The following is a 12,453-nucleotide window of genomic DNA, read 5'->3' as shown; positions in this document are numbered from 1 at the left end:
TGTCGAGGCTACGTTGGAGGAGCTGGCTACGGCCCCCCCTACCGTCTCCCTCTCTGTCGTCTCTGGACCTGTGTGAAGCCGTCACCGTCCACCTGCTGGCCTATCGGCGAAGCCGCCTTGGCTCCGAAGCGCATAGTCTGCTGCCTCATGCCCAAAGTCATAGTAGTGCAGACATTGCCCTGGTTGCCCGGTCACAATGACCTAGTGCTTAAAGGAGTGACCTCTTGCCTCAATCTCCAAGAACTTGGGTATACTCTTTGTGTCTTTCACAGCCACTTGTACCTTGGGGACTCCTACAGCTGTCGCCGCATCCGCGAAGGAGACAGGAAGAACTATGCCGAAGAGCCATCCAAAGTCCGCCACTAACTGGCGGTACTCTACTGCCAGTCCGGGGAAAAGTAAAGTGACTGGGTGTTTGAGAAATCTATTGTGCAGCTCAAATGATTGCATTGTGAAGCCGTTGTACCAGGGAACCATGTGAATGACCCCCTTCGTGGAGGCATAGGGCGAGCTCTCCACTAACTCACGAGCTATGTCCGCAGAGGTGAGAGGAACCATGAATATCCCTCGGCCCATGAAGACTGTCTCCACGATCTGCGTTGTGCCAATGCGCAGCATAGAGTGAAGCCAATCTTGGAGCTGGGCCCTGGATGGAGAGTGTCCTACTACCTGCCTGAAAATCGTTGTTTCTTCAAGCTCCAGCTCTGTGGTGCGGACGGCCAAGAGCTGTTCCTTAGAGAGGACAACGCACAAGGTGTTTGACTGGGGGGCACTCGCAGAATGCACCGGCGTCTAACTAGGGGTTTCCATTGCGTGACCTTGTTGAGGACCTACCGACCCCGCTACTGCGCTGTCGAAAGGGGGAGGTGTTGCACAAGTGGAGGGAGCAACGATATGGGGGGGAGGTCGATTGCGCGGGGGGGGAGGGCAGGGTGATTACACTCTTGCCTCAATCTCCAAGAACTTGGGTATACTCTTTGTGTCTTTCACAGCCACTTGTACCTTGGGGACTCCTACAGCTGTCGCCGCATCCGCGAAGGAGACAGGAAGAACTATGCCGAAGAGCCGTCCAAAGTCCGCCACTAACTGGCGGTACTCTACCGCCAGTCCGAGGAAAAGTAAAGTGACTCGGTGTCTGAGAAATCTATTGTGCAGCTCAAATGATTGCATTGTGAAGCCGTTGTACCAGGGAACCATGTGAATGACCCCCTTCGTGGAGGCATAGGGCGAGCTCTCCATTAACTCACGAGCTATGTCCGCAGAGGTGAGAGGAACCATGAATATCCCTCGGCCCATGAAGACTGTCTCCACGATCTGCGTTGTGCCAATGCGCAGCATAGAGTGAAGCCAATCTTGGAGCTGGGCCCTGGATGGAGAGTGTCCTACTACCTGCCTGAAAATCGTTGTTTCTTCAAGCTCCAGCTCTGTGGTGCGGACGGCCAAGAGCTGTTCCTTAGAGAGGACAACGCACAAGGTGTTTGACTGGGGGGCACTCGCAGAATGCACCGGCGTCTAACTAGGGGTTTCCATTGCGTGACCTTGTTGAGGACCTACCGACCCCGCTACTGCGCTGCCGAAAAGGGGAGGTGTTGCACAAGTGGAGGGAGCAACGATATGGGGGGGAGGTCGATTGCGCGGGGGGGGGGAGTGCAGGGTGATTACACTCTTGCCTCAATCTCCAAGAACTTGGGTATACTCTTTGTGTCTTTCACAGCCACTTGTACCTTGGGGACTCCTACAGCTGTCGCCGCATCCGCGAAGGAGACAGGAAGAACTATGCCGAAGAGCCGTCCAAAGTCCGCCACTAACTGGCGGTACTCTACCGCCAGTCCGGGGAAAAGTAAAGTGATTGGGTGTCTGAGAAATCTATTGTGCAGCTCAAATGATTGCATTGTGAAGCCGTTGTACCAGGGAACCATGTGAATGACCCCCTTCGTGGGTGTCTGAGAAATCTATTGTGCAGCTCAAATGATTGCATTGTGAAGCCGTTGTACCAGGGAACCATGTGAATGACCCCCTTCGTGGAGGCATAGGGCGAGCTCTCCACTAACTCACGAGCTATGTCCGCAGAGGTGAGAGGAACCATGAATATCCCTCGGCCCATAAAGACTGTCTCCACGATCTGCGTTGTGCCAATGCGCAGCATAGAGTGAAGCCAATCTTGGAGCTGGGCCCTGGATGGAGAGTGTCCTACTACCTGCCTGAAAATCGTTGTTTCTTCAAGCTCCAGCTCTGTGGTGCGGACGGCCAAGAGCTGTTCCTTAGAGAGGACAACGCACAAGGTGTTTGACTGGGGGGCACTCGCAGAATGCACCGGCGTCTAACTAGGGGTTTCCATTGCATGACCTTGTTGAGGACCTACCGACCCCGCTACTGCGCCCCCGAAAGGGGGAGGTGTTGCACAAGTGGAGGGAGCAACGATATGGGGGGGAGGTCGATGGCGCGGGGGGGGGGGGGGGGGGGGGGGATGGGGGAGGGCAGGGTGATTACACTCTTCAGGTTGCGCAGAAAGTCCTGGTAACCAGCCGGGGGGGATAATAAACGGGAGGAGAAGGATTTGATGAGGGAGGGGTGGCGGGGTCGTGCAGTGTGTCAGAGTAGGGGGAGGGGGGGGGGGGGATGGGGGAGGGCAGGGTGATTACACTCTTCAGGTTGCGCAGAAAGTCCTGGTAACCAGCCGGGGGGGATAATAAACGGGAGGAGAAGGATTTGATGAGGGAGGGGGGGCGGGGTCGTGCAGTGTGTCAGAGTAGGGGGGGGGGGGGGGGAGGTTGGCGGAGTAGGGGGGAGCTGACGAGTGCTAGCGAGAGAGGGTGGGCGCAATGCGCCTGCTGTGAAGCAGCGTAGGTGGAGGGAAAGGGACAACTGCATGGCAGGAGGAGGGGGCAGATGCTGCGGAAGGCGGGCTCTGGGTTAGCGCGATGGAGGGGGGGCAGAGGGGACACTGCTGAACGAGGGGGGAGCTTATGAGAGCTGGCGGGAAGGGGTGGGCTCAATGCGCCTGCTATAAAGCGGCGCAGGGCAAAGGGAGAGGGACGGTTGGGTGGTGGGAGGAGGAGGGGGCGAATGCTGAGGAAGGCGAGGGGGGGACCTGGGTGAGAATGATGGAAGCACTGGGTGGGTGTGATGGCAGCAGAGGTGTGACGCAGGGGCAGCGTTCATTATCTCAACATTTAACTCAGCTACCAATTTTAAAAAAAGGGCTGAAGCATATCATGAATCATTCCATAAAGGGTGGTAATGATGACCAAAATGATACATACGCTGAGCTTGAGGAAATGACACAACATTGCCATCATGTGTGCGTACATTTACTACCTTGGATAATCTTTCACTAGCCAAAATGCCAGCATGTGGTGGTTCAACAAGAGCAAATGGAGGGTTAAATATGCTCCAATGGAGGCTTTCTCAACAAAGTGAATTGCTTGTTGCATTACATTACAAATGCTCAAGCTAGAGAAGGTATTCTAGAAGATTGTTTGTGTCATTGCTTATATCAACATCACTTATGTAAGCACTCAAGTCAATAGTAATTGCTGATGTCATCAAGCTTACAATATTGTTTATGTCATCAATGCTTATCTCATCACTTATGCCAATTCTACACTAGAAGCTTCCCTTGTAACCTCTCTTGGCTCGAATATGAATAGAGGTCTTGGGATGCAAGCCCCTTAGTCTTAACAACACTAGTTGTAAGACTCTTGTGAGATAAGTCCTCTACAATTCAAGTCTTGTATGCAATCTTCTCTTGTTTTAATTATTGTATGGAGTCTTGTAATCAATCTCGTTATAAGATTCAAGTTCTTGTTTACTTATTATCTTGAAGTTGTGAGAGCGATTATCCTTACTTTCAAGGAGTACTTGTCGTGCTCATAACAACACCATTGTGTGACTTTTATGAGTGGATACCCAATGATTGCTAGCAACTACCGAACCACAATGATTAGTCACTATCTAGTCAAGATCTATTGCTCCATCTTTGAGCATGAATTGAGCACGTGGCTAGAGGCACAAGCATAGAGCTAGAGGGCAGGCTACGTTGAGAAGGGGATACACAACAGATCATATACTCACTTACGGCTGTCATAGAACGTAGATGTGCATGGGGAAGGAGGATATATTGCTGCTTTTTAGTCTTCTATAAAGCTTTTGACATTGTCCCACAAGCCAAGCTTATGAGGAGGCTATATGACGTTGCAATGCCAGAGTTATAGTGGAGGATTTATACCTTGAACGAGTCCATGTGTAACCAACCTTCCTTCTGTGGATGGGTGGTAATTCCCTAATTACAACTTAGTTACAGTAGTAACATTTCTTACAAAACTGAGAAATGCAAATTAACTTCCAATTTTGGACAATGGACACCCTGTTGGCCCCAAAATTGGCGCCCGTTTCAGTATTTATTTAAGTGAAAAAGAAGTTGATGTACAATGGGATTCTCCCAATCCTGTTCAATATTTCAACTCCCCTTGTTATCCAAAATGACTAGCAAGTCTTCAATGTGATTTGCCCCTTGATTCAAGCAATCAATTGGCCTTCACCCGCTTTGATGGAGATTGAAAATGCCCCAAATTCATTGATTTGCTGATCCCTCCACTTGAATTTGACTAAAACAACTTCAGCCCAAGAAAACGTGGAATTGGGAAAGCTTCTTGAATCCAAGTCTTGGAGCTTCCAATTTTTGGCATGCTTCTGGAGGCTGTTGCTAAATCTTGATTTTTGCTGCAGATTAGAGTTTACAGCAAAGAAATCTGAAATTTCTTAGCCTCTGGTGATCTCAATGCTATAATCTTCGTAGTAATGCTGTAGAAATGTTGAGAGATGAGAGAAAATGCTGAGGAGAGAGAAAATTCAAACTTTCTTTGCAAAGAGCTCAAGAAAATCTATCATTTACTATTGTTGCCCTATCTCAATAGTCTATAGATGGTGTCACTTGCTATTAATTGGTCTTCTCTTGCCCTTGGCTACCTCAAAAGGTCCTCTAGTGGCTGCAAATCAGACTAGCAGTATCTCCTCTCTCTCTCTTGCAGGTTGAATGCACTAAAATGCCTCTCTCCAACCTCTAAAGACGTTTTTTAGCCTTGCATGGGCATTTTTGATAAGTTGTATTCTTCTCAAAGGGTTTTTCTAGCATTATCCATAATTAAATATTAATTTTTAGTCTTTAAATACTGAAAATTAATCTAATAATTATTTTGGTGCCCTAAAAAATAATCTAACTAGCCAATAATTAAATTGGCTAGGCAACTTCCATTCCGGAGTATCTTTGCGTTATCTTTGACCATCAAATTGGTGTTAGGTACCATTTAATGCCACTTTTTCTAGTACCACTAACTGACACTTATGGCCAAATGAATAACCTAGGCCAACAACTGACACCAAATATCACCAAGTACTTGTGTGACATAACTTACAGCAACTTTCACGTTTGACATCCCATGATTTCCTCGGGTCTCCGGCTCGTAAATTCACTCTAACCCTAGTTACACCTCACATGTGCAACATTTACTTAAACATATGATTAAAAATTAATCCACATGTTAAGTGAGGTTTCAAAAATACATGTGCTCATGACAACTCTCCCACTTAAAATCATTGCAATTGTCCTCAATTGCACTACCAGATGCATCAAAGGCAAAATAATGGATTGGAATTTCCACAAAGGCATCATAGTTAACATACCATTGTGCACTTTTGCTCAACCATTCCGTATGCCCAACACATGCTGAAAATTACAAGCCAATCATAACATAACATAATACTCACATAGAATCTTAAAAACATTGCTAGATTATTATGTGTCATGTCTATTTCTCATGAGCTCAACTCATCTGGCAAAACCAAACCATACCATAGCATAACTGAGCATAAACCATGGCTAAAACATCATTGTCATCATAACATATACTGTTGTCCATGGAACTAGATGTAAACGATTGAAAATTGAGCATAATCTGATCATAAATTGATCACTTGCTGATCTGAGAACTGATCACAAACTCATTGCAAAATAAAACTGACCAGCAATCAATGGAAACGAATCCCAAAAGTGACCATAAACGGTTCTCAAGCTTATCAAAAACTGAGTTGAAACTGATCAGAATTTGTCTCAAAATTGAAACAAAATTCATGCCAAATTGATCATAAGCTGATGCAAAAGTATAGTTCCAATGCCCAAGTGAAACTCATACTCATCTGCATACATCTCACAGTGACTAGTACACTAAGTAGTAACCTCATGTGGCAAACATGTTGTCAGCGTAGTACCTTGGGTGCATGCTAAATATATCTGAGATCCACTACATACGAGAGTTGTTCATAATTGGAGGAGTGGAAGTTCTACCTCCCCCTTGAGCATCAAGCAATACTCCGGACCCTTGCTCTCTTGAATCTGACGGAGCCCAAACTAAAGTGGGCTCTAACTAAAAGGCATCTAGATAATATTGCAAAAACTACGGATGGTCTGTCAAGTCATCCTCTTCCATTCATTTGGCATCCATGCGTGAATAATTCTAAAATTTCACCAAGTATCTCCTAGAAACTTTACCTTTGACCTTTCTTTCCTTATGTGCCAACATCAGCTCGGGTACCAAAATCTCATCTAGCCCCTCAACCTCGGGTTGAATTTTAGTAGACATATCCTTTGGCACATCATCATGAAAAGGCCTCAACGAATTGACATGAAAGACATTGTGTATCCGCCAATGTGGAGGTAATTTCAGTCGATATACCACATTGCTGGTCTTCTCCAACACCTGGAAGAACCCACAGTATCTCATACTCAACTTTGAATATAATCTTTCTCTTTTTTTCATCTTTTTCAGCCTTGCCTTTTTCAAAATGTAGCAATACATAATCACCCTCTGTCAACTGCAAAGCGCATCTGTGGCGATTACCTGCCCGAAATATCAGCTTTATTTTCAGATTTATCCTTCTTCTCAGCCTTGGCCTCAGTGACATGTGGGTTGGCAGCACTATCTTCGAATCTTGTATCCTTTTCATGCAGCAATGTATCAGTCATAGTAGCAGTTACTATAAGTTGAGACATGCTAAAAATAGTGGACTTAATGCAAAAATCTCAAATACATTGGGCCTTGCACACCATACATTGGTTTCTACATACCATAGGGATTTGTGTCATACATTTCCGTATGCGGTCCTTGTCCAACCATAGCATGAAAAAGCGTGCTTTCACCAAAATATTTTGGTTGCGCCATCATAGCATGCATGCCCAGCTGTCCAAAATCCATGGGATCCACACTTTCGTGATGGCCTTGGCATTTGCATTGCCTGCCCTTGTAGATACCAGGTGTTTTATTTCATTAGCATTTTTCGGAGCTTCAAATGAAGGATTTGGCATTATCTTCGATGCATCTTGCTATCCCAAAGGTGTATAAGACGTCTTCTTCTTCTTGTCTTTGCTATCCTTCTTTGGAGCATTCAAAAATCCAGTAAATTGAGGACCCTTTGCCAATTCAACAAAGATATTTGCTGCTGTCCTCATCCGATTCTTGAATTGGTCATCAAATTTCTCTTCACTTTATTCGTCATCAACCTCCTTATGCGCTAAAGGCCATGCATCTTGCCCAACAACAACATTTTCAGCTTGCTGTCCATGGTCTGGGCCTTACATTGCATTTCATTCCCATGTGAATTTTCATAATGAGAGGCATCATTATTGCTCGAGTCCATCTCATTGTATGAAGACATATAGCTGTAATTTCTCAACTGAGAGTAAAAATCAGCACTAGCACAAAGCTTTGGCTTGCAATCAAGTACCTTGGGCTCACCAAATTAAGGGATTGAGTGGTAATCCTGGTGATGGAATCATGTAACCAGCCTTACTTCCGCGGATAGGTGGTAGTTTCCTAATTACAACTTAGTTACAATAGTAACATTTATTACAAAATTGAGAAATGCAAATAAACTTACAATCTTGGATAATGGACACCTAGTTGGTCCCAAAACTGGCGCCCCTTTCGGTATTTATTTAACTTAATTGAAGAAGTTGATGTACAATGGGATTCTCTCAATCCCTCTCGGTATTCCAACTCCCCTTGCTATCCAAAATGACTAGCAAGTCTTCAATCTGATTTGCCCCTTAATTCGGGTAGTCAATTGGCCTTTACGCACTTTGATGGAGTTGAAAAATGTCCCAAATTCATTGATTTGCTAGTCCCTCCACTTGAATTTGACTAAAAATAGCTTTAGCCTTGTCGAATCCAAGTCTTGGAGCTTCCAATTTTTGGCATGCTTCTCGAGGTTGCTAAATCCTAATTTATATTGCAGATTAGGGTTTACAATAGAGAAATCTGAAATTTCTCAGTCTGTGGTGATCTCAATGTTGTAATCTTCGGAGCAAGGCTGTAGAAAGGCTGGGAGATGAGAGAGAATGCTGAGGAGAGAGAAAATTCAGACTTTTTTCACAAAGATCTGAAGAAAATCTGTCATTTACTGTTGCTGCCCTGTCTCAACAACTTGTAGATGCTGTCACCTATTGTTGATTGATCTTCTTTTGCCCCTTGCTGCCTCAGAAGGTCCTCCAATGGCTGCAAATTAGACCAACAACGTCTCCTTCCTCTCTTGTAAGGTGAATACATTGAAATGCCTCTCTCCAGCCTCTAAATCGTTTCTTAGTCTTGCATGGGTATTTTTGATAAGTGGCACCCTTTCCAAAGGGTTTAACTAACATTATCCATAATTAAATATTAATTGTCAGTCTTTAAATACTGAAAATTAATATAATAATTATTTCGGTGTCCTAAAAAATAATATGACAAGCTAATAATTAAATTGGCTAGGCAGCTTTCATTTTCGAGTGTTTCTATGTCAGACCATCGGATTGGTGTTAGGTACTATTAAACACCACTTCTCTAGTGTCACCAATTAACACTTATGGCCAAATGAATGACCTAGGCCAACAACTAGCACCAGATACCACCAAGTACTTGTGCGGCATAACTTATAGAAACTTTTGCGTTTGACATCCCGTGATTTCCTTGGGTCTCAAGCTCGTAAATTTACTCTAACCCCAGTTACACCTCACACGTGCAACATTTACTTAACCATGTGATTAAAAATTAATCCACATGTTAAGGGAGGTTTCAAAAATACATGTCCTCATGACACCATGATCGGTAGAGTATGCACGCTAAGAGGATTATTAGATAGGGTTAGCAATATCATTGGGGTGAAGTAGGGATGCCCGTTGTCATTGACTTTGATTGGTGTTTACATTGATGAGATAGCAGACTATGTAGACAAATTAGGAGACCTTAGTGGATAGCTGTGGGGGTGGATACCTTCTTTATTGCATGGAGATTATATTGTGCTTATCTCTCACTCTTTCTACAGCTTAGAGCAGCATTTGGATGCACTAATGTCATTTTGCATGGATAGAGAGCTCTTAGTGCACTTTGGGGAAACCAAAGTTATGGTGTTCAATACCATGCCGGCTTGGGTGACCCATTCAAAGTATTAGTTCACTTTTGGTAGAGAGGTGATTGAGATTGTCAAATCTTATGTATACTTGGGTGCAACCTTTTGAGGGATAGCCTCAATCACACGAGGATAGGGCCTTGCTTATCAGGCAAGACGAACTGGAGAGAGACTTTCCTGATGGATGGCAGCCCATGGAGAGACCATTGGATTGATGATGGTAGCACATATGATCAGGAGTAAGCTGTCAGTTCCTCATGAGATCATTGGAGCACAGCTAGGTGATGCAATTAGAGTGATAGAGGCCCTCTTCAAGGCATTGATGTTTCTTCAGAGACTGGGAGCTCCTACAAGTGAGATACCCCGCTTAGCACTTAAGTCCTTCAAGCAATTAGCAGCGGAGGGAGAGACACGCTGTTGATATGTGTATATGTGTACTTAGCTAAGCCTGTAGGGGATGCAGATGTGGATAGATGCACTTGCAACTTTTGACTACAGCCTTGACTGTCCTGCACGTGGACTCAGCCACCCAAAAATCCAGTGATCAGGATGGACTTCGTGAGACCTGTGCAACAACTAGGCACAAAGATGACACTCCAAACACTTCTTGCACCTCTTCCAGGACAGATTTGTCACATGCCCATCATACATGGATACACATATCTCATATTGCGTTCAATGTACCATTGGTCAGATTCTCTTTATCACAAATCAGCCACAGAGAGAGACATGGTGATATGAGGGTATCAAGCCAAAAATTCAGATCTGCCAATTATGTGGGATAGTGGTAGAGTCAGAAGAGCACTAGATATGTGTTTGCACCATGTACTGTGAGATCAGAGGGAGATAACCATTGCCTGTTTTGAGAGCTTTTTTGGCCACGATGCACAGTCATGGAGCCAGAGGATCAGAGTTGCCCAAAACTTTTCTTGCTTGAGCTCTGACACTGCAGGGAGACCCTCTTGAGAGAGTAGAGTAGGACAACCAGATCCAACTGGACAGTGGGTGCTCACAAAGTTCCTCACACCACTGATCACCAGGGCTCCTTCCCCACAGCCGTCCACGTCCCCAACCCTACAGAGTTCATGCCCACAAGGAATCATTGTGGAGCAAACTGTATCTCTATGTCAAGTGAGAGGTCCCCAAATGGGACAGTGGCAGTCCAGCCATCCTCACGATCAATAGGTTGGAGCCATCATTGACTACCACAGGAGATGTCCGCTAAGATACCTCAGCCCCCTTGATCAGCTGTTACAACATCCTATGAGGATGATCTTGGAATGAGTAGAGTGCTAGAGACCACACAACTTAAGGTTTCTAGATATACTTATGTCTAGATTTATTTCCTTTCAGTACTTCATTTTACTCTAGCCATAGGTCTTTACATATGATTCACATGTCAGATATACTTTGATTATACTTTTAATTGTACTCTTTGATATCACATTACTGCAGCTGTACTATATGCTCAGGCCTCATAGACCATTTTGGCCTTTTTTAGACTTAATCTCTCTTCTTTTTTTTCCGTAATGGACTGTGTGTGTGTGTGTGTTTGCACACTGTTTATAGCATTTGATATTTACGTGCTTAGCTTGTACCTATAGCTTACCTTGCAATATGTGAAATTTCAGGGGCCAGTCTCAAATCCCGAAGCACGATGTGATCACTTTGAGTGGGCATCAGCAAAGTGGAGAAAATGAAAGGGCTTCCAACTGTATATTTTGAAAGATTTTGTCAAGTAATTGTACCATGTAAATCTCACATTCTTTATGTTTCACAAGATGTGTGCTTATGCAAGTTCAGGCACTCATTTTAGAAGTTTCCATGGAAACTAACGTGAGGTTTCATAGTGCACATCAATCTTTGGGTCTGCCAACTGGTGGTGCAATTGTAACTTAAGCCATCATTAAGTCGAGAAGAAGCTTACATTATTTGCCTCTAAAGAGCTCAAATCTGATAAAGCCAGTTTTTTAAGCAGGTTAGTTGCTGCTATACTTACTATTGACCATCAATTGCATTCATCTTGTAAGATGTGTTGCAATATCTGTCCAAGTGGGGCTGCATACTGAGCATGTTAACTCAGCTAAAGCATGGGATTTGTTAAATGTTCAGGGAATCATTGAAAGCTTTTCCAAACAATAGACCAAGGCGTGTTTCAAGCTTGAAAAGATTTCATAGATCCGAAGGGTTATTGTGTACTTTCATAAAAATAAACATTTGATTCAAGAGAAGTGAATGAATGGAAGGCTCCACATTGAAGTTTCCTATAAAATAAGGAAACATACGCAGTATGGGGTTTCCTCTAATGCTACAAGTTATGCAGTAGTTGTGGAACAATTATCGTATGGTTTCCTCTCTATAAGATTTGCTCTGCTTTTGCTTTGATGTCTACAATCTCTGGAACTGCCATGGATGGAGATATTCTTGACGCCTTTTTTTTGGACATCTGCTTCTGAAAATGTTTTCTGAAATTAAAAATATGCAAAAACGAATTTGCAATGCATCATACCATGATAGGTAATGGTGCATGGATGGCTTTTACTAAGGTCTCAAGTGAGTTTCTTTGAAGTGCAGTGTGATAATTTTTTGAACACCCCTAACAAATGCTCTTACCTCTTGGAATTTGTCTCCCCCCTTCAATTTTAGTGTATTCTTATATAAATGGATACCTAGTGTGTAGTACTATACTAATGTATTGATTTCATGCAGCAAACGTCTTTGACAAGTTGACTCTCAAATATGAATGATAAGCCCTTGTGTGATGAAGATGTATCAACCAACTTTAAGCCTTGCTTCCAATTTATAAACTAGCTTAGTAATATATAATTTGAGTGGCATGGCCTTTACTTGGTGCAAATTCTTTCACTTCAAATGTGAATTGTTGATAACATCCTTGTTTCTATCATTTTCATCTCCATTTTAAGTGGTCTCGTAAGCTCTTTCATGAGAGCTGTTTGTGAAGTTAGAGTCTCATTGGCAGCACTTCAAAGAGTGGAGGAAAGATAGTTAGGATGC

The 12,453-nt window shown here is 43.9% G+C and overlaps 1 protein-coding gene across 5 annotated transcripts in view; it reads left to right on the top strand.

Annotated features, from left to right (window-relative positions):
* LOC148028066 (endonuclease/exonuclease/phosphatase family protein) overlaps window positions 1–11,791 on the top strand; it is a 141,477-nt gene extending 129,686 nt beyond the window's left edge. For 3 of the 5 annotated variants that reach the window (XM_087689766.1, XM_087689765.1, XM_087689767.1), the window contains one exon: window positions 11,070–11,791. In XM_087689766.1, the coding sequence (XP_087545892.1) occupies window positions 11,070–11,163 (94 nt within the window). In that variant the 3' untranslated portion in view covers window positions 11,164–11,791. The remainder of the gene's footprint in view (window positions 1–11,069) is intronic. The other 2 variants (XM_087689763.1, XM_087689764.1) reach the window with 2 other exon arrangements.
* The last annotated feature ends 662 nt before the right edge of the window (window positions 11,792–12,453 follow it).

Source organism: Lygodium microphyllum, chromosome 12 (genome assembly GCF_053477565.2).
Source record: "Lygodium microphyllum isolate KBCC chromosome 12, Lygodium_microphyllum_v1.1.10, whole genome shotgun sequence".
NCBI lineage: Eukaryota > Viridiplantae > Streptophyta > Polypodiopsida > Schizaeales > Lygodiaceae > Lygodium > Lygodium microphyllum.
Note: the sequence above shows the minus strand (reverse complement) of the source record. Positions and strands in the feature narration are given on the sequence as shown.